Below are 23,510 nucleotides of genomic sequence, written 5' to 3' on the forward strand. Positions count from 1 at the left end.
TGTGAAATTGGGTTATGCAAAAAATAAAAATATAAAATTACTTCCTTTAACGCTGCAAAACCCTTAGCTTCTTTATGTGCTCATTGGGAAATGTATACGAACACAAGGCTGAGTAATGAGTAATAAAAGGTGGAATGACTCACTGTAAGATGCAAACAAACATAAGAAAAACACAGTACCAATCCCAAAATGCTCAACTGTTCTTTCATTTTATTGCACCACATGGGGCCATCATCTCTAACCTTAAAGCCTGAAATATTACACATCTCTTCCTTCCATAAAGCACATACAGTAATATATCTTATATTAGAAAAAAACAACCATACATACAAGAATACCATGCAAAAAAAATCCTATAGAAAACCTTAAGAATTACAGTTGAAACAGACACACAGAGGCACTGACATTTATAAGCAACTGAATGAAAGTCATGGACCAAAGCCTGCTATGAAAAAAAGTTATGAGAGTAGAAATGTGTTATTTTAAAAGGATGGTAATTAGACTTAAGCGAGTGATCAGTTAAACCACCTGTTAAGTGGTAAAATGACACCAATAACTTCACTGCTTCTAGTTTCTTTAACCAAATATCATCACCAAATTACAATTTAACTAACTGAACAATACTGTGGCTTTGTGTAGTTGTTTTGTCACAACTCTTTTAAATAGAGGACTCTGGTCATAGGAGCAAGACTATTATCGACTTTAGCAGTAAGAGTTACCGACAAGCTTCCGAATATTTTCTGTACTTGGCGAATTTAAGTGTTCAGAAGTTTCAGATGACAAAAAGACGTGAAGAAAATTACACCCAAACACTTACAGGCACAATTTACAGATTGAAATAAATGACATAATACAACACACATGTAATTTGGTCTTCAGGATGATACATTCATTATAAGGAGAAGGCTAATTCTGAACACACATGTATTATTCTAGGACTCAACAGGTTTTCTGGAAGTGTGCCCTTCACCCTGATATTTAAAATGGAAGCAAAGATGTTCTTAAAGATCACCGGCACATTGTTTTATCTGACTGTGGATTTAAACATGATGTGAAACACGTGTTTGTCCTCGGAAATGAACGTGTTTGCATCCATCTTTGGACTGAACCCGCTCAACATTTATAGTAACTCAGTATTAATGTATAGAGTTGACAAGAGGACATAAAATCATTATTCAGAAAGTGGGCTCCTTTTTTAGTTTACATTGATGGTGGATATCATTGATTGTGCTTCCTATCAGTACCCAGATATTACAAATGCTCTTCATGTATACTGAGCTATGTAGTGTACTGTGTGTAGAATACAATATAACAAAAGAAAAAAAAAACATGCCATCTTTCTTGGCTTATCTAGTTTTAGCCAGTCCCGTCTGTCTACAGCAGTGCGGACTTCAGCATTTCAAAAGTAATCTGAAATTATCAAGATGTGATTTATCATGATTGTTTCATTGTTTTCTTTATTTTCTCAACGGGAGGTCGAGTAAATGTGAAGTGTAGTTTACATCGTGCAAACGTTTCTCAGAGGAAGAACTGCTTTGGGTAAAGAAATGCATTTAAGATGATAAGAAGCTGCAGTTTATAAGGTTCAAAAGAGGTACAGTATGAAGTGGAAGTCATTCCTATTTAGTTGAAAGTTTCTTTTTGGTCACTTAGAGGCAGCAGAAGAAGCTGAAATCAACAACTAACATGCTGTTTCCTTGCAGACTTTGTGTGCGGAGTCTGTTTAACACCGCACACAATCTAGCAGACAGGTCAACATTTTCATTCTGCTGGAGTCGTGTTTGTGTTCAGGGGATGAATCTAACTTAAATATTATCTGGTCTTGACCAGCACCTGAGGGAAGTACCTGGCTCTATAGCTGCTAAATGCTCCGCTATGTTCACTAGTTGGTCTAGATGTCTGCTGCAGAATAGGTAGTACACAGTGGCTTTTTTGAGCTTCTTTTTTGGAATAAAGCTGCTTCTTGCTGCTGCTGTTTGAAGGCCAGGTAACCAAGAAAAGAAAAAAGAAAGTCAGGTAATATTAACAGAATGTCCAACATAGCTACGCAGCCTATATTTGGACATAATTGTGGCGATGATGACTGCAGTCGTGAAGAGAGATAGTTACCACCTCACAGGCAGCTCCGCCTCTGAGAGATCGAGACATTTACAGGTAAAACACTGACTGACAGAACGACTCAGAGGTTGATTCACTAGCAAAACAAGTTTTTCTATTGCTGCTAAATCTGTACGTTTACAGCCATATGTGTGTGTGTTTTCCTTCTCAGGGTGCATATAGGTCAGTTTGTGCAAACTTGGAATGAGTGTATTATGATGTGTGTGTGTGTGTGCGCGCGTGTGTGCGCATGCTTGTTTAAGCTGCAGTTGTTAAGAAGGCTGTGATTGCATGTGTGCACTTCTGTACTGTGCACACATGACGTCAAAAGAAATCAAAAGGCAAAGTAAAGAAAGTATAAAGCATTTAATGCTGTGTGTTCCAACACACACATACATCTCCCTGCTGTTAATGAAGAACTCAGAGGTTCACGTTTAAACACTTTTCAACCTGAAATCTGTCAGCAATTATGGTTCGATGCTAAAAATATACATTATTACTGCAAGTAAACGGTTCTTAGGGAGTCATAGCTTCCATAGGAAATTATAATCTATTGGAGTTTAAAGCCTTGATTAGTGTCCAAGTAATAAGATTTACATGTTTTCAGACAGAATTTGATTTTAGGGCTTATTTAGAAAACTGCAAGAGGTGAAAATGATTTTGGTTGCTAATAATGATGATCTCTAGTGTTTTCTCCTCGTGGTCCAACTAATGATTTGTGTTGCATCTCCTCAAAATGTGAAACTTTTTTCTCTCAACTTGTGCTTTTTATATCAAAAGTGCTCCTCTGCTCCCCTTGATCATTCGAAATTGCCACAGAATTTCCTTTAAGTGCTTTCTCCCGCGTCTCGTAATAAATAAGCATTTAAAGTGACAGTCTGTATGTATTAATGCTTATATTACCGATTAAACTGAAATCGCTGCATCCACCAATAGAACCTTTGGCAGCAGTGGGAAGAGAAGCAAGCTTAAACAATCCTGCCTTTCAAAGCTATAGAAAAAATAAATAACACAAAGTGAGATAAAATAAAATAAAATTAGAAAAATTAAAATAAAATAAAGTAAAAATTAAATAAAATTAAATATTGCTAGTGATAAAGAGCGAGTGAGTCCATGTGGACATGTGATCTCACAATCCCAAAGTCACCTACACTCCTTCATTACACTGCAATCACAACTGATTTGTTAAGTTCAGCTGAAATCTGAAGAAAATCCCCGGACTCCTGTTTCATCTACCAGTTGCAGTGTGGGTTGTTTTTAAGTGTTAAGGGGTGCCAACAGGTGACCCCCTGAGGCTGCTGAGAGCTGCGTGGATCCTGAAGTGCAGTCTGGACTCCATGGAGTAGTCCTTGTAGTTCGTCCTGATGCCGAACACAAGAGTTTTTTTTTTTAATTACTACAGTTTATCCTTTCTTAAACATCTGAGCTGGGTTTCTCTAGGTAGGTACCAACTCAAAGAGGTTCATTAAGCTCTTCCAAAATAAATCCTTTCACCATTAAGCCTGTAAACTCCTTCAGTTATGTGTGAAAGTTTTCGCTTTGTGAAGTACTAATAACAAATGTGTGTCACGATTCGCACGCTGAGAAGAATAAATAAAGGTGTGTATATTTGAGTAAGGAGTTATGTAGAGAAGAATGTGTGCATATTATGATAGGTCTGAGTGGATTAAATAAAAACGATGTACAAAAAAAAAAAGCATAATTAAATGTTTTGTACATGTGTATGTACACTACAAAGATTTATACATAATATAATTAAATGTATTATGTTCTGCTAGAATATGTAAACATTTATAGTGCGATATCTATAGTATATACACGTGTTTTCCGGTAGAAAAAAAATCTGTTTATCTAGTGCAAAGTGTTAAATGTAAAAAAAAAAAAGTGTAGGACTGTTAAACTGTATACACCACTGCCTGCTGCCGTGGTGTATACAGTATAAAAGGTGTATTTGCAAACCTAAGGTGAGTACTGTGCATCAAAAAGAATGAGCAATAAACGTATATGGTGTTGCAGTATAAAGAGACATTAAAGGTATTTAGAATGACACATTACATTCTTATTCTGGGGTGGTGTTTGAGTAGAACTTACTTGGCATTCTCTATGTATGCTGTGGCCTTGGTGAAGTCTCCCTGCTGTTTATAGAGCAGACCCAACTCGTAGAGAGTGAAGGGAATCAAGTAGTGATCATACCGAATACGGCCCTCACTGAAGAACAAACGATGACACAGACAGGAACATTTATGCATTTTCCCCTTACAATTGTGAGGATGAGCAGTAACGCTGACCGATGTGTCTTTGTGTGTGCGTTACCTGGACAGGACCTGTGTGAAGCAAAGCTCGGCCTGCAGTAACCTGCCCAGGTGCTTTAGACAGAGTCCCTTCAACATCTGGACAAGGCAGCTGTCATCTGGATGAAACTCTGATGGATCTGAATGAGAGAAAGAAGGTGAGATACAAAAATGTTACTGTCCTAATATTCCTTTTTCATGCACTGTAAAAACCTGTGAGTGGGCCGAGAACAAAACCCTGTGGAATCCCTGTGTTACTGTCTAACAACACTTTTAGTAGTAAACTGTTAGCAGTAGTGCTAGTATATCATTGTGAACTTACTGGGGTCTGTGCGTAGCTGCTCCTCAGCTGCCTCTATGGTAATCAGCAAGGCCTCAGTACAGTCTGGTCGCTTGCCCACGATGGTGAATCCGTTCCATATGTACATCATCTCCTACAGAGAGCGAAAATGCCATCTGTTACTGTTAAATACGTGAGTGTTTGACCTACACACTCTGCTGTTAACTTTAGACGTTAACCAGAAGACATTAACATAAATACACAGAAAAAACCCCCCTTGATTTCCGCTAACCAAAATATCACATCACAGATGTGTGAAATGCATAAATATACGCGTGTATACCAGTGCGGGGATAACCAGGGGGATGGGGTTAGCAGCTTTGTAGCGTCTGGACTTTCTCACTGCAAATTTTTCCGTTGGGATGGATTTTCCTGCCAGACGCTGCTTCAGTCCCTCCACCTGCCTGCACACACAAATACACATGTTTGTACTTTTATACGTGTGGGTGTGTGTGTAAAAAAGAAAAATGTGTAGACTAACTGACCTAAAGAGTTCCACAATGTCCTCCCCTGTCTTTTTTGCTTCCTCCTCTGACATCATACTGAGGATGGCCACTTTTTGGTACATATAGATTGCCTAGAGATTAGGAAAAAAGGGAAATTTAATTGTTTATTTCAAAAAGTTTCTTCAGTATTGTCACATATCAAGTGATAAAATATATGATTTATTTTCTATACATCATATTGATTGACATTTTGAGGCACACTACAGTACATTGTACTACAGTAATAGCTCAGACTTCTGTAATATTGACCAGAGAAACTTCGGAAAAACATTTTCAAAACCACCTGGAAAAATAGAAACATCATAGTCTGAGCAGTTCCAAAAATTTAGAATACAAATGTATGAGTCATCTCTTGTGTGTTTACCTTGGACCAGCGGCTCTCCTTGCACAGCAGGTCAGCGTAGTGGTACGCCTGCTGCCACTCCTGCTGGTAGGAGTGAGTCCACATCAGCTCCCAGTAACACAGGTGGTGGATCTGCTTCCATTCCTCCTGGCTGCTAATACACTCTTCATATCTGGCTCGAGCCTGAAACAAACGTGCATTTAACACATCAACAGTGAGTTGCTCAGGTGTGTTGAGGAAGGAGAGTAAGCACAAGGCCAAGGTCCGAAGGAAAATAAAAAAGAAATCAATCTTCTATTTCACAAATAAAATTAAGTTCCTGTTGCTTTTCCAATTGATTTGGGAAACTTATGATTTTAATTTTGTTATCAAACTACAACTAAAACTATCAAACTATAACTTCTTGTATCTCTGTGAAAAATCAATTAAACAGTTGGACTTTGGAAAGACAAGACATGTTTGGAACCTTTCGGGAAAGTAAAAATTAGAAAACTAAAATTTATTAAAGTATTTTTTTTTCAAAGGTTAAGACATTATTTTAAAAGTGGTTATTGTTTTGGAGAGATCTCTGTAGAGGGTAAAAACATTTTATTCACTAAAAAGACATTTGACAAGTAAAGTAAAACCAATTAATACATTTTGGTGACATGTGTGAATGGGTTTCAGACCTTCTCGAAGTTTCCTCGAAGCGTGGCAATGCGAGCAGAGTAGAAGAGAATTATGGAGCCCTGTGGGACAAACAGAATGTTTTTGTTTGTTTAGTTTTTACACAGTTAATATTAAGGATACATCCATGCTACTAAGGCTAAATTCATAAACCTTTTTATTTATTTTTTTATTATGCAAGACTACATTTAGAATGCATCCAAAAGATTACACACTGGTGTAGTTGTGTTTGTGACTACTTACTTTGGGGTATTTGTGTTGGTATGGCTCCAACAGAGCTTCAGCCTCCACCAGGTTCCCTTCCCCAGTTCCTTTTTAAAAAGGAGAACAACAGGCAATTTCAGCCATAAATTAATTTCTTCAACAAGTGTTACAAAATCTACAATGTGGTTAATATATTAATAACAAAGAGGCTTGGAACAACAACAACAACAACAACACTCCTCTGAATCCCTCAAAACATTTCATCATGTGGGAAGCAGTTTAGAGGTTTTAAGCCATTGTGTGAATAAAGTGTGTGTCGATAGGCTAATGGATAAAAAGAAGAGAGACTGTTTGTGTGTTTTCCTACCAAGTATCAGTGACACGTATGTGTTGTAAAACAGCAGAGTCAGAGCACAGAGGATTGACCGCAAACTGTTGGTTGACGCTCCCTCTCTCAGTTGAGACAAACCAAACCCCTGCAAGGAGAATAAACATGATGAAGTCATAATCGGACTTTCATCTTTTGCAAAATAAGGGTTTCAGAGTCCACAGGATCTCAGTTTAAGAAGTAAAACTGACCCTATTTCCTGAGAATCCGATGAACTCCAACAACCTCAAAATCCTTTGAGGGAGTAGGGACAACATCTGAAAGACACAAAAAACAGATCAGATTATAATAAGATTACGTTTTCAGTGACTTTATATGTGTTCTTTATGTATGAAGTAAGTCGACTCCTAATTTTGATTTGCCAATATGCTGATGACATAGGCCTATTTTGGCAGGGAGAAAACAAAAACAAAGGGGACTAACCAAACCAGAAACCAGTGAAGTTTTTCCCTACTTTTGGCTGTTAGAAAAGATTACAGTCAAAAGTCAGTTTAGTCAACTTTGATGCTACAGGATGTGTTTGAGTTGAACCTTCTGCTCACAGTGTACAGGTAAGTCCAACCTGCCAATGCAGGGGGAACAAGGTAAAACTCTTAAACACCTACCAGGTTAAAGGATCCGATGCCCAGCCTAACTCCACCCTCAAACTGTCTGAACGAATCAGACTGGCCGGCCAGGTCCTGAGTCACGTTCAGCACATTCTGACAATCCCTAATTGATGACATGAAACATATTTATTCTGAAATGTTGAGTCTATACTTCAAACAATGAAGATACCTTTAAAGCTGGGAAGATTTTTTTTTACTCATGTGTGATAGGATAACTTAAACTCTATGTACTAATCAGCTTTCTCTACAGCCACGTGAGGTTGAAGCTGAATGATGACACTGACGAAACAGTGTTTAGTGATAAATCCAATAAAAATGGTTGAATCCATAGAGTTGACAAAAAGAGAGAAGTTCTGGCCTTTTACTTTGTGATTCTACAACTAAAAGGAGAACAAGACGTCGCTGGAAAGACCATTTTGTTCATCTGTCCTCAGTTTTGCAGTATGACATCAGCCAATGAAGTAAAACAATATTACAACAAGCTCCCCAGCATTTATAACAAATGTTCTCAGTGCATCCATTAGACGGCTGACCCTGCAGAAAGCTAATCCGTACTTCTGAAAATGCCAGTTTCAGACACTTTTTCAGTTATTTGAGTCTCACTTTATATTGTAAGTTACATACTGTCTCTTAAACTAAATGGAAACTACAACTACGCAGGTTTTGGAAGTCACCTAATGTGCTGTGAGTTCAGTAAGACGTTATATTTGATAATGGTTAAAAAAGGCCACTCACTTGTAGATTTGGTAGCTGGTTCGAATCTTGATGCCTCCTTTGATAAAACTGATCATGTTCTCATCCTGCAAGGGGAACAGAGAGATGATTAGCATCTTTCAACAAGTTTTTTCTTTTTGTTGGTCACTCTGTTTTGCTACATTTGGCTTTATGCAAAATCTTTCTGTGTAATTATATATACATACGTATACAAAGCACTAGTGTGACTGCTCAGATGTATGGATTTGGCTCAAACCTTTGGAAGTCCTCCTGAGCCAGATGCTACTCTATTATTTGCAAGCTTCATGAATCTTTACCTCCATACTATGGAATATATGTGACAAAATACTTAACTGTATGAAGATTTATAAGTAAGCAGATCTTGCTGGATTTTGAGGGGTTATGGCAAAAAATAGGTCCAGGTCATATGGTACCAAACAGACCCCTTTTAACTGTTAATAGTGTTTCACTAAAACTACAGAATATATATTCTGAATCCACTGTGAATTAAACTTTGACATGGAAAACCATAAAGAACTGTCTATGACATCTACTGGACATTTGAGGAACTGAACTCCACCAAACCTACAGCAGTTGAAGCACATACAAACAGGTGAAGCCAGCTCTGACCTGTACAAACGTCAGTGTGGCTTTTTGCAGCAGACACTCGGCATAGCAGATCTCTGCGTGCATCTCCTCTGCAAACACACAAACACAGCGCAGTGACTTCCTGCTGCTTTTCGTTTTCTTTATTTTCATTTCTCCACATCCTTTTTTTAAATGTTCATCTACCTTCATGCCGTTTGGACTGCTTGCTGATCAGACTGGACAGAGATCCAACCATCGAGTTCCTCTTCCTGAACCTGAGGAAGGAGTTTGGTTTATAGACTTTAAATCTTAAAGCCCGTATCATTGTAAAGACTGACAGGAAAGTATACTCGCGCTCTACATTCATGTAGCCAATAAAGGTAAAATGCTTTAAAATAACTCTTTAACAAACAGGTCTTTTTAACCACAGACATTTTGACTTGTCACAGTGGACGTGCACATATCACCAGTTACTCTAAAGATAACTGTAACCTATTCACGTGTCCACATAAGCCACAGTGATGTCACAGTAAACCAGGATGTTCAGCCTCTTTCCTATTTTTTACATCTGCAATAAGTCAAAATGTCCTCCAAGAAAAAAGTACTGTACATCCTCTGTCTCACCTCTGACAAGTCTGTAATGCCTCTTTGATGGTTGCCATGGCAGTCTGTATGTCTCTGTGCTCAAAGGTCATGGTTGCCTGCATCACCAGGATGCTGCTGTAGCCCAGTGCGTGGTACATGCTGTCCCTCCACCTGCACACAGGCCACGTATACTGTATGACATTCGGCTACAACTACACAATGTAATCACACTTCGTTGTAAGACAACTAGGTGAATGTAGCGGTGATAGTGGTAGTACTGAGTAGTACCAGTTCTTGCAGTAGTAGTAGTAGTAGTAGTGTGTGCAGTGGTAATACATTAGTAGCAAAATGAAAAATACCAGTACATTACTACTTGTAATAACATCAGTAACAGGATTTCAGTTAAAGTAATAACAATACAAGAGGTAGTACAGTACCAGTACTGTAAGACCAGCAGCAGCACTGCTAGTAACAGAGCCATGGTGATGCCATAAGTGGTTTATAACAGTATACCTCAGGTACTGCAGTAGAGATAGTACCAAAAAGAGTATCACTATTTTGAGCAGTACCAGTAGTAGTGATACTAGTGGTAATAATACCAGTAGCAGTATTATTGACTATCAATATCACTACTAACATACTACCACTATTAGTTAAAGTGGCAATAGTTATAGTATTAATAGTAGTAGTAGTAGTAGTAGTAGTACCAGTACAGTGATACTACTGCCACAGAAAGAGGAAAAGTAGTTAACATCAGTCTACTAGTAGTACGAGTACCTGAAGTTTTGTCAGTGGTAATGTCAATAATAAAAAAGACAATAGTAGCAGTATTACTTACAATATCTGCACCAGTGACAATAACACTAGTAATATCACATACCAGTCCTAATATCAGCAGCATTAATATAACAGTATCAGTGGTAATGACAGTAGTAGTAGTAGTAGTAGTATTCATTCTCTAGCTATTACGACTACACAAATACACGCTGATGTGCTGCCATGGTTACCATGGTTTGAGAAGGTCCAGAGCTTCAGAGAACTTGTTGTTTAGGACCAGGTTAAGAGCACACTGAGTCTCCTGGATGGCTGTCTGCAAGTCCATCTGACAGGCCCTGTACACACACACACACACACAAAGAGAAATCAACCATCAAAATAGGAAGTGAGCTAATAGTAAATGAAGGCTGACAGGAAAACATGATAAATCATCTTTTTTTTTTTTTACTCTTTTACACACACGCACACACACACACACACACACACACCTCTACTTGTTTTATATAATACTGAGGCACAGCAGGCATGTGTGCATTCGTACTCACGCAGGTATCCGATCGTAGGCATCTTCAAAACAGTCCTGGAAAACACAGAAACAGTCTTGTTACATTTATTTTACAGTTACAGAACATTATCGACTATTTTTTCTGGTTCAAAACAGACTCTCAAGTAGCAGGCACAGAAAATGAATAAAGACTGTCAAAGAACAGGACCACAGGGCGCAGTCCAAGAGCACAGGGGGTCAGCGGATCCCTGATCAACATCTAAGAGATGGAACAAGGCCATAACAAGACTAAAATGTCCAAAGAGAAAACCTACAGTTGTGCATGTACTATATATAATATTCCACATACAAAGTAACTTCTTACATAATAACACAATATTTATGTGCCCTTTTCTCTCCCACACACATCTCGTATCTCTGCAGACTCTTGCACTGTACTTGTTGTCCAAATATTTGAACACAACAGCTCCGCATCTACTTTCATCAGTACTGAAGTATGTCAACAAAAAACTCTCCAAGTTCTTAGATTAGATTAGGTTTATCTCAGTGGAAACAGACTTTGGTCCAGACTGAATATTTTTATTTTGCACATTCATGAATCCCAGAGGTTGAATTTTATCAACTCGGGCTACCCGTAACATTTTATCAGGCAGCATCAGATTTATTATTTTATGACCAGATATCTGCCTGTGTGTCTAATGCCTCTCATTTGGGATCATGTGCACCAGCCCATGTAACAGTGCAACTTTAATTCACACACACACACACACAAATGTTTGCATTTAAATATTAGTTTTAATTAGAATTAACATGTTTTGGCATTTTTTTTACTATAAATATTATTTATTTATTCTTTATTTGCACATCTCCCAGACTCTCTCCAACTAGCTGGTTAATTTCAATTTTTTTGTACATAAACTACAGACTCTTCCATATTTACAAAATATGAACTGAATACTTTTATATTGCTAAACACAGTATTTTGCAATTTCCAATTAACAAAAAAAACCCCAAAAATGAAAAATTCTCTCCTCACATTTGAATGTTCAGCAGTTCTGACTTTATCTTTAATTGGTCTTATGGTTTGAAACCTTGTCATGTTTAATCCCCAAATGGCTGATCTTTCATAGTCAGCATACATTGTTGTAACTTAATAGCTTCTAAATTCCCCATTTAAAATGAATGAGGGGTCCAAAACATTACAACTACGTTTTAAAAATTGCACTGCAATGACTTCACCACTCATTATGGCCTCAGTAATAAAATGCAGTAGTATTGTCACAGTTCTGGAAGAGAGGGGCCAGAGTTGTGGTCTGGGGTTGGCCACCACCCAAATTCTGATTAGCCACCTGCTGCCAGACTGACAAGGTAGAACTTTTAGCACAAGGTAACTCATAAATAGATAAAATGGTGTTACTAGGCACATTTCAGATGGTTCCATTTGTTTTGTAGAATTTGCAAGCAGGCAGACTATTCCTGATTTCTACCTCTCTCAGGGCCAACAGACTTGCGCGTTTGCATTCACATGTACACCCACCCCAGAAAAAGCCAGGACAATGTCTGAATTCAGGTGCAAGTCTGAAAGGGGCTTTAGTTTGCTTTTAATTTTACAGGTATACCTAATAAAAAGTGTCTTATAAAAGGGTTGTTTTGCAGCACATAGTTTGGTATAAACACTCTGCCATCTTTGCTAATTAATGCTGGCAGAAGGTCTGCAGGGAGATGAGAAGAAACAAACTATCAATCTTAACCACAACAATACATTTTCTTTATCTTTAAATACACCTGTAACAGTGGAGGCAATGAAAAGGCAGCACTGAGGGCTGAACTGTGGAGAAATTCAGGCTTTTCTTAGAGACGCTGCCTCGTGGCATTAGAGGAGCTGCACCTTTACACACTTGTAACTCAGCTGTGGAGGCAGCTGATTGGCTGAGACACATTCATATATAATATCAAAGGCATCGGCTCAGCACGAGGTCGTACTGCTGGTACAAGGAGCTCAGGTTCATGTGATGAGACTTAACTACCACACGCACACACTCTCCGTCTCTGAGCGCACACACACACACACACACACACACACACACACACACAGTCTGTCTCTGGAGCCTCAGTAGCAGGCTAATAATAGCAGCCCAGTGGCTCCTTACATAATAGCATACAGCTGCAGTTGCACACACTCTCGTAACTCGCTGCCTGCAGCCATCGACCCGCTGTGGGCACACAGAGACAGACTGCAGCACTGTGACCCACATATAGACTCAGTCCTTTGTAGACACCAAACAATCTGGTTGGCAACAAAAGAGGCAAATGCATACACATGAAACTGTACTAAATGCACCACAGAAGCATAGAACAAACAGCACATGAACACAAAATATGAAATGCACTGTAATATGCTACTCAGAGTCTGCCCATGTAAGAAAAACCAACAGCAGCGTTGTGTAGGATGAAGCTGTGATACACTAAGCATGAACCAGTTTTATTTATAACAAGGAACCACGGCTGCAGGTTGATTAACATAAACAAGCCTCAGATGAGTCGAGTATCATCTGAACTTGAGTTCTCAGCATTGTACAGACTGTTCACTAGGTCAATGCTACTAATTTGGTTCTTTTTCTGAGTTAGAAAAAGTTCTTAATCTGTAACATGTTAGATCCTCAAACTTTATGAATATTTCCAGGTTACTACGATAATATCTCAGATTTTTGTTACATTTTAGTTTTGAAACTAAAAGGACGACATCACCAATTTCCAGCTTACAACGTACGATTCTGTATTGAGAAGTGAATGTACATGAATAAACTTCCCTCTGCCATCTTTGTATTTAAATATCTCTGTGCTTTTAGCTGAAAAACTCTTCTGGAAGTCCCCTGGCTCAGACTATCACTGAGCAAGTATAAGGCTTCAGATGCTGCTCGAGGTTAAAATAAACCCAACGCTTGCAACAGGAAGTGTGGCTGGTAGTAAAAGCAGACTGGATGCTGGGGAGGCCGACTGTCTGTTAGCCCACATCAACTTGTCTGGCTGTTTCCTCAGAACTGCGTTCATCGTTTGCTCATAGTTGGCACGAACAATGTGAATCATCTACCAATGCACAAATATTAAAGTCTGCATTATGAAGAAAAGCTGTGGTTTTCATGACCCAGTGCCCACCAGCTGCAGGATATGCTGATAAACAAATACTTCTGCTTTGTGTGCGTTAACTGGCTTATTGCCCACATCAAAACATCATGTTGACGAGGTACGAGCGCTTTTAAAATGTTACCCAATTTAACTACACTGTACAACTTTACTTCTCGTTTCAGTATAAGAGTCGAAGGGCAGCGCTAAGATTTTATGTCCAAAACAATAAAAACAACAAAAAAAGCAATTAATTCTTCTTACACAGTCAAAAAAAAAAAAAAAGGTTATCTTGATTAAAAGCTGTTGCATAAAATACTGAAATATTTGTCTATAGTTGAATGAGATTTGTTTGTTGTTAATTTAGAATTTAATTTAAAATAATCCTGTTAGTTCTGTCACTGGGCACCTTACATGACTAACTTTCACACCAACCTTTGTCACGGTGCTCATTGTTTTATTGATTGTAATCATAACCTAATTAATCATACATTAAGGAAACAGCAAGTTTCCACCATGATTACTTGACTTCACACTACAAAATTACAGCATTCTCAAACAATGCATGGTGAGAAGTCTAACAATGTTAGTTCTGTTTTTTTTTTTCAACGTAATGCAATAAGTTAACTCATTGATTTAACTCATATTTTGTTACATTTCAAAGCAACTCTTGTTTCTATGCCAATTAATGTGAATTATTGAATAGAGTCAAAAATATTTATATGATTAATAAAAGATTTATATGCCAACTTGAAAAAGGATTTGCTGATTCTACACTATGTGTGAATGAGAGTTTAAAGAATAAGGGAAAAATGTGAATTGGATTGAACTTTCAAGTTTTGCTCCGGTGTTGTTTGTTTCCCCACCATTTTACAGCTTCAGTAGCAACACATCCCATGGAGGCACCACGAAGGGAAGACGGGTATGTGGGTAAAATGAAGTAGTGACGGGAGGCGGTTGTAGACGATTTTCACAAAGATTGCAAAATAAATGTGTGTGTGGGTGTGTGCGTCCAAACAGACGCTCAGTGCTCACACCCGTCCTCTCTTTTCACACCTACATCGCTCTCTCACTCCCTCTATCCCCTACAAACAGATGCTCTCTCTGACATTCCCTCACACTCTGTCATTGTTTTTGTCAGTTTACAACGTTCAGTGATTCAAACACAAAATGACATAAGTTTCTGCTACTTGTGTGTTATACTAGAGGAATGCTGTTCAACCAGCCGCTCACAGCACAATAGGCAGAACACTCAAAGTTTGTCCGCCAGCGCAAATGAGAAGATGCAAACGAGTTCTCACAGGTAGATTAGTCAATAATTTGCTGCAGATATTATGACAAAATTAAATGAAAATATGCCCCGTGTTCAAGAAATATATATATGTACAAATTATGAGTATTGAATTGATAGATCATAAAATAAAATGACAAAAAATAATTAAAATATTTTCCCACCATCAAATCTCTGTTTTCAAAATAGTACGTTTATAATTATATAAACAAAACAAAAAAAGACAGTATTTTCAGTTCATCTGTACCTATTTTATTACCTGTAAAAATCCATTAGTGAATAATAAACAACAGATTTCTCTGAACTCTCAGTGTTTTTTTTCTAGAACAAAAATGCTAATAAAGCTTATTAGCACTGCCTGAAATTAAGTTTCCCATGAGAACATTAACTTTCATGGCAGTAAAGGCTGTAAATAGTAGAAGATTTATGATGAAAAAATATACTTCAAGATTTATAATCAACTTTACAACCTATATCTTTCCAAACAACTAGTAGGTCAGATTTTTTTAAATTTTTAAAATTTATTTTATGGTATATAGCTACTGTATATTTATATAAATATTTTGAACATTTCACTTGTATAACCAAGATAAATCCTATTTATTTAGAAATTACATATGTTTGCCCAATTTTTTTAAGTGTAAATCCCCTTCATTAATTTGTACCTGTGTGAGTGTATACAATTTTATGCCATTTTACCAAACTTAGAATTTTTGATTGCCGTAAGGCCCATTTTCTTACCTGAAAGTTAGTACAGTGTTGTGTTGTTTTGCGAGTAAATCAGGTAACAACCAACCAAAAGCTGCCATTGGCAGATGGCTGCAGAAAAGTATTTGAGGTTTTTATTCCAATGGTTTATCTGTCAGCCTGAGGTGGGAAATGGAGCTGAGGTAAACTATACCTGTGGCCTAATAAAAATTTAAACTGACAATGGATTCCATGATCCAAGCAGAGAAGAGGATTTTCTTTTTTTGTAAGTACTGGGTCCAGGTTTTCAGTGTTTTTTGGCCTGAAGCTGAATTAAAACAGGAAACGAGGAACAAAGAAGCCGCTTGACCATTGTATGATATTACACTCATGGTGGGGTCAAAGAGAAACTTCCCTTATGAAAGCAGCAGCAGCAGCTTCTAATCAATTAGTGAAGACCTACACACTGTGTGCGTTTACCCCACACACACACAGACACGCTCGGAAACCCCCCCAAATTTATTGGCCAATGAGAAGCTTCAAATAAATGATAAATAAACCATTGAATGTTAGTCATAAATATGCTTTAACCTCATTGAGGGTAAACTGATCCCTTGCAGTGACTTTAGCAGAACCTTTACAACCACCTCTAAACCCAAACAAAGTCATGATACAACCTGTGGAATCTCCTCAAAAGACGTCGGCTCAATTCATTGAGGAACCATCCTGCTCCTCACTGACTATGACCACAGGAAGGAAATCAGGGTCCACAGAAAGCAACAACACACAGAAACTCCAGAGGGTTCCACACACACAAAAGGTATATTCTGATTAAATGTTATTGTGCGTGTAAATGTGCATCTATTTAGATCAGCGTCTATATAAACAAATAAGTTGGAATCTCTAATCAGGGTAAATCTAATTGTAATTCTGTCAATGTAACCGCAGCCACTGTGTTTAGGCTTAAAAAAAAGTGTTCATCTGTTTAGATTATCTTGCTGAACAAGACATGTAGGTATCAGAAATGTCTGTTTGTCACTGAGCTAAGTTTCCACAATAAACCAAATGTCAGTGGAAAAAATCCTATTGGCTTTTGTGAAAGGACCCAGAGAGACACTACCTTCATCCCTAAACCCCTAAAACGGTAGGTAAACGTTTTATAAAACATTTTTGATAATTATTATTAGGTTTCATGGATCTTATGAAGAGCTTTAAAACTCCACCAACCGACTCAATGTGAACCTCCACACAAACAGTCACAAACCTACAATTTTAAATACACAACCTAGAACAACCTGAAAGCTAATTTAAATCCATTCAGTAATACTGTAAGCACCTGAAGCCTACTGTATACACTTCCATTCCAAAGAGGAATCCCCACAATCCTCCACATTGATCCTTTTAACCTCACCAATGGTTAAAAAGCTTTCTTATTAACCCTTTAAAAACTCACCGCACATCTACGACCCTTTAAAATCACAATGTGGCTTTTCAAAAGTGTACAATGTTTCCCAGAATCTGATCCTAAAACCTTAAAATCAGGAAAGTTCTTTCACTCTTTACTTGAGAGGTGCAGCTTGGACTTTTGGGCCTGACAGAGGGAACAGGAAGGGATTGGAGTCTAGCCAAGGTGAGGTATACAATGATCTCCTTGTGTTTTCTTAAAAACCATATTGTGCTTACTCATCCTGTCTGGACACTTTTGGCAAGACACAGTTGCACTTATTAGCTGACTGTGAGCAAGAAAATGCAGCATCTGCAATATTTAGCATTTTGTTTACATTCTTCACTTTCTTTCCAAAAGTTGTATATATTAAAAAAGTATCATATAAATATTTATATTTAAATACATATATATATTTCACAAAGAGTGCTCGAAAAACTTCCTGCCTAAAATCCATGGATTTGCAGAACGGCTGAGCAGGTAAATAATAAACAAAGACTCTTAAGCCACCAACAGCTTTTGTTGATGGAAGTCAATAAGCTAAACAGCCATCAACAGAGGGTTGTGGGAAATTCAAGCAAGACAAATGCAGTTTGAAGAACATCCTGTAATGAAATTCCAGACTGTTCCATTCATACCGTTTTTTTTTTTTTTTTTAACAGAAAAGATTAGTCTGAACTAATCAGCAGAATTAAGTTCGGGGGGAAGAGTTCCAGGGTCAAAAGGTGACAGCAAACACATTCAGTCGCCTAATTGGATGTTACCAGCACGGTGAACGGCCGATTGTGTTTTTGCTTCCCTTGACAGAATTGACAAGATGTGGTTAATAATTTCTGTCTACATGTTTATGTTTTTTTTGTTACGTTGCTGAGCAGTGAGGTTGGACAATAACTGTCCACTGTGTTTAAGCATTTTTTATAAACACAGCTTGCCTCAAATTTCTCACAGCTCCAGCGAAGTCAGCTGAATTCCTCTGTAATATGATGAGTGAGATTCAAGACGGCTGACAGATGAGCATTTGTAAGCGCAGATGAGGAAATGAACTGGTGCGGTATGACGCAGGACTGCTTCGACACTCAGACTTGGCCCAAAACATCCACTTGAACATTTGCAATGACCCTGCAAACACTCATTCTAACATCATTGACCACAGAAAGATACCAAGAAACAAGTTAGTTTCAGATATACTTGCGCAACACCTTTGAAACTCAGGATTCGTAAAAACAAAACTATAAAAGAAAAACTTTGTTGTCCTGAGTATTTAGAAAATAAAGAAAAAGAAATAAAAATCTTCACCTAGCTGTAATGGGAAATTTTCAAATCCACTTCACCAACCTTTAGAGCTTCATTGAACATGTGGAAAACCCCTTTAAAGACAACCCGGACTTAGTCAAGGACATCTAAATCTAAAACTGGAACCTTCAGAGACATGGACAAGATGTAGGTTTAGGTTTCCACAGTGCCCTCTCAGAATTTTCTAAGATCCAATATCAACTCAAATACAATCAGAACCCACTAACAACTCATATACATCTGCAAGAAGCTGAGGAAAAGACAACTCAGCACAACATTTTAAAGAAAGAAAGAAAAGGAAAAAAACATATATATTTTTGGACAATTCTTAAAACTTAATGTTTTCTCATGCCCCCCCATAAACCCCCCAGAAGCCCCAAGATCCTTTAAGAGCATCTCTGGACCCCTTCAAGCTTTTCCCTTAGGTTAAAAAAACCTCACTAGATAAATTAGCACCGTGTAACTGAAAAGAAACCACCTAAGACTTTTCCTTCTCCAGGGTTATGGGCATGTCAGCCTTCCAATTTAGATATTAGTGATGTAATTATTGGTCATTTTAGATCATTATGTGTAATTATCCAACTTCCTAGGTTAGTTCTGGAGAAGGCAGCCTGTGGTTGAAAAAAAAAAAAAAAAAAAAGATATGTCATTTACATAAGCCCACACATACACACAGGATAGTATTGTCTCTCTTAAAGCAGATTACACAGTGCAAATAGATAAATACAATAATCAGCAGCAGGTTGCTCACAGCTCACCTGAGCTGTACAAGGATAACTTCAAGTATCACAAGTAGAACGATAATGTCATCATAAAAGAAGAAAATGTCCTACACGAAGGTCAATGCAAATGTATTATATAATCCCAGTATAGAGATACTATAGAGACGCTGTCCCTCCCCCTTTTTAAATAAATAAACAATGGAAAACCGAGCTCTAAATGAGGAGAGCTGGGAAACAAATGATACTTTAACTGTTGCATACTCAAGTGTAACATACATGTGAGGTGCAGCGTGAAGAAAACAAACACGATCATTTTCTCTGCTGTTACTGGGAGAAAAGAAAAACATGTATGAGTGAAGATAAGGTTACAAAATGTCAATCCTGAGGACAGTGGACACTACAGGTACCCAAACAGTGAAATCAGCATAAATCACTAGAAATACAGTCTCACAGAACTACAACAGAAGGATGACACAGGAGAAAGAGCTTCAATAAACGACAGTCCTTGTATAAAGTACCACTGTTCCCTGAGATAAAGCAGTTTTTCACCTCCTGATAAAGTTTATTCCGAAACAAATAAGACTTTACATATACTATACAGTGGTTATGTACTATCGAGGACAACAGACAAATTTAGTTTAGGTCACTGTAGGAACACAAGACTGGAATGGAAGTCCCACAGGTACCTCGAACAGAGGGTGAGAGGAAGTGAGCTTCATGAGGACTGTTCAGACGACCGAATGATAAATTATTGGTGTGAGTCAATATTTGTTAGCGGTGCCCCACATGGATGGATTACTGAAACAACATACTGGGCACAGGCCCAGACGCCCATGAGCCAAGGCCTGAGCCCCTGACGTCATTTGCCTGCTAGACATCACTTAAAAGACATTGAATGACCTGAACCATCATGAAAAGATGCCAAACAAAACCAAGACACGATGAGCAGTGACATTAAAATTATCCTAACAAACACAAAAGCACTGACAACACATTAAAAACTAATTAGAAATCTAGAAAAACAGGTACAAAATGACCCCCACCTCCAAAAAAAAAAAAAAAAAAAAAAAAAAACACAAAAAGGATAAGAAACATTTTCGTATTATCCATCCATCCCTAGTGCCTCAGTGCATTTTGCCACTTTAGCTGAACTCTCAAACTAGAGGATGATGATATTACAGCAGAAGGACACACACACACACACAGTCAGGCTACAGACTCCCTGGGTAAAGTCTGTGGCCATTTGAAATAAACCATATCACAGACCATAAAAATATTAAATGTGATGTGTCTGTGTCGGTCCTACCTCCTCCTCGGCGCTGGCTCCGTTGCCTACGTGTGCCATGTCTGTGGCCGGCGCCTGTCGTCCTTCAGGTCCGCAGCTCGGTTCCACTGCCGCTACCAGGAGGACCACAATCCCATTTCGCTCTGTGTCACACGGCCCGGGATCCTCTGCTGCTGCGTACCTGTTTTTGCTCCCTTCGATGCGCACCGACGTGTCCTCGGTGGCGTCGGTCTGCCGATGCTCCGCGCTCTTCCGCGAAATGCCGTCTACGTTTCAGTACACACAGACGGAAAACGCACCTCCCGTTTTTACTTTTCTCCGCCCTCAGAGAGAGAGAGAGAGAGGGAGACAGAGGGAGACAGAGAGGGACAGAGGGATTCATTGGCGTATATTAGTTTATTCCTGAAAGCACATTTATTCTTTAAAAAAATATATTTTACAAGCAAAGGTGGTAATTTTACATAGTTATTTTTATAAAACATGCAATTTTACAACACTGTGCTTTAAAAGTACAAACAGTTAATAATCATAATCATAAAATCATAATAATAAAAGACTTAATTCCTTCTAGATCATTATGTCAACTTCAGAGAAAAAACTATTTTTTGAAGCGTGGAAAACACTCCCTAACATCAGCAACAATTACGTAAATATACGTTTTTAAGAAAATATTCATTTTTCAAGAATAAAGTCAGGAGAAAAAAAGACTGGCCTTTTTTTCATTACACAATATTCAATTACAAATTGTAACAAATGAAAACATGTTGCACATTCACTTGTATTTACATTTGCGTGTAATTACATTTAACTCAATGCACATAAAAAAAAATGTAATTCAGTTTTTTCTTGCACTTGTGTCTTACATAATGGAAATACTTCTCATAGCACGTTGCTTTGTTTTTTCCCCCAATTTTAAGTCACTTTAAAATTCAGCTGGTACAAATGTTCCTTTATGATCTGAAGTTAAAAAAAAGAAATATATGTTATGAAAATAATTGGTATACAAGTTTATATTCCCTTCGATAAAAAATAAAGTTAAAAATTATCTTTAGACAAAGGTACATTGGCACTAGCTGAATATCCTTTAAAGATGTTGATGAAAATTTAGATCTTTTACTATTTGCCATAAGGGGAAGCAAACTTTAGACCCAAATATGTATGTGTATGTGTGTGTGTGTGTGTGTGTGTGTATATATATATTCATATTTTTTTGGGAGGGGGTTAGTATTCACCGCCTTTACTTTAAACAAGTTCAGCCCATGGGCATCTGGTTTGCCTGAACTTTGAACTGTTCTAGACTGGAGCCCACCTGCTTTTCTAGTTTTAATCGTGCTCTTTTCAACATGAAAGTTTACTGACTCTTGCCCATGGGCCCGTTCCCAGTAGGTCCAGTAATCCATCCATAGGGCAACACTCACAAATATCCACCCAGAGGAATAATATATTTAATCATCAAAATGGTTGTCATAAACATCACGTCCTATATCATATCATCTGAGTGTCCTTAGTAAATGTTCAATGATAGATATTTGAATCCACCAGTACATAATCCTGAAGTCTCTTAACTAAATTCGCTAAGACACAATTTGATGGAACTTGAGAGGATTGTTAGAAAGGAGGAAGAGGTGAACACTTCAAAGTAGATTTTCACTTTGTATGTTTAGGTTGCTGTGTGTATATTGTTTGGAAAAAACAAATACACATTTAAATTCCAAATAAAATTTTCACCTCAATAAAATGAGCACCAACTAAAAGCACTGATAGATTAGTAAACAGGTACAGGTTAGGGGTCAGAGAGGTCAGGGGGCCCAGAGGTCTGCTAGACCACACAAAATTAGTGACTCACAAAGGATTAACAATGATCTGAAGCTATACATAAGAAATGCAAACAACAATCAAATAACTAAAAACAGACATTAAATGCACCAAAACAAAACAAAAATATACAAGAGAAACGTACTTTTACTACAAATTCACTGTAAAGTAAAGAGATGTAAATTCTTTCCAAAACGTGAAAAGATGAGTCAGTGTGTAGTACAGCTGTGGGGGAAAAGGTCATATTTTGCAATTATGTGAAGTACAATTATTCAGACTTGAGACATGTCATTGTTGTAAACCAATATTATTTAAGAATTCTGAGTAAAAATTTAAATATTTACACAACAGTTAATATCCATCTAGAAAACAAATGCACATACTTAAAATCATCCCAAAAAAAAAAAAAAAAATCCACTGTGTCACAATAAAATATAGTAAAATCTCTGTACAAAGTTTATAAAACACTGAGCAGCTCGCGGTTCCTTTTAGCAAGGCACCAAGTCCTCCTCAGCAGCTGAAGTGTGAATGTTAAGGTTCATAAATGACCATTTAATGCTTTCAATCTAAATTCAAATCCAACCGAGTTTCAAAATTAGTCTAACATGAAATTATTTAGGGAAAACAAAGCACATTAAAAATACCCATCAGCCCTCAGTCACCTCCTCAAAGAATATAGTTGTGTGAAATAAAGCAAAGCACCTTTTGAATTAAAACAGTGGCTCAGGGAAAGAGGGGAGTTTACACCAGGCTTTTCTACGGCCTCATGAGGACCAGTTGTCCCAATAAACAGCGTCTCTGAAATACTCCAAAAAACAAAAAAGGCCGTCTCTTCATAATGGGTAACACTTAGCAGAGGTAGGTTAAAGTTATGTGGACTATTTAAAAGTTAAGCAAGTTTTTGTTGCATTTGTTCTGATGATTTAAAGTAGTCTGAAGATTATTTAAGGTATGTATGTATAGTGCACAAGTAACTGGTTTAATGAAAGATAAATTAAAAACTAGTGTGTTAGTAGAAGAGACACAATCACTGTCCTGGTATGAGTCATTTTCAGAGTCAATGTTTGACCCCATTAAAATATTATTACCTGTAATAATGCACCAAATGGGAGACCGGTTGACCGAATGAACATCCAGGCATCCTGCACCTATTCAGGTGTGGCAATTCACCCAAACACTGTTAAGCCCCGTTTAAAAATTACACATTCATTTACAATATGAAATAAATAATCTCAGCT

General features: G+C 37.7%; 1 protein-coding gene across 2 annotated transcripts; it reads right to left on the reverse strand.

Annotated features, from left to right (window-relative positions):
• Nucleotides 1-187: 187 nt before the first annotated feature.
• On the reverse strand, nt 188-23,505 carry LOC137137190 (tetratricopeptide repeat protein 39B). 2 transcript variants are annotated; one of them, XM_067523137.1, is made up of 20 exons: nt 23,361-23,505; nt 20,479-20,780; nt 10,653-10,687; nt 10,338-10,442; nt 9,370-9,501; nt 8,950-9,020; nt 8,788-8,855; nt 8,179-8,243; nt 7,441-7,546; nt 7,027-7,092; nt 6,815-6,923; nt 6,487-6,554; nt 6,246-6,305; nt 5,599-5,760; nt 5,214-5,305; nt 5,012-5,132; nt 4,711-4,822; nt 4,411-4,528; nt 4,189-4,305; nt 188-3,458 (listed from the first exon to the last, which is right to left on the reverse strand). In XM_067523137.1, the coding sequence occupies exons 2-20, from the start codon at nt 20,515-20,517 to the stop codon at nt 3,362-3,364; spliced, it is 1,743 nt and encodes a 580-aa protein (XP_067379238.1). In that variant the 5' UTR covers nt 20,518-20,780; nt 23,361-23,505; the 3' UTR covers nt 188-3,361. The 2 variants fall into 2 exon arrangements, with proteins under 2 accessions (XP_067379238.1, XP_067379239.1); XM_067523138.1 differs by lacking the exon at nt 9,370-9,501.
• Nucleotides 23,506-23,510: the final 5 nt, after the last annotated feature.

Source organism: Channa argus, chromosome 12 (genome assembly GCF_033026475.1).
Source record: "Channa argus isolate prfri chromosome 12, Channa argus male v1.0, whole genome shotgun sequence".
Classification (NCBI taxonomy): Eukaryota; Metazoa; Chordata; class Actinopteri; order Anabantiformes; family Channidae; genus Channa; species Channa argus.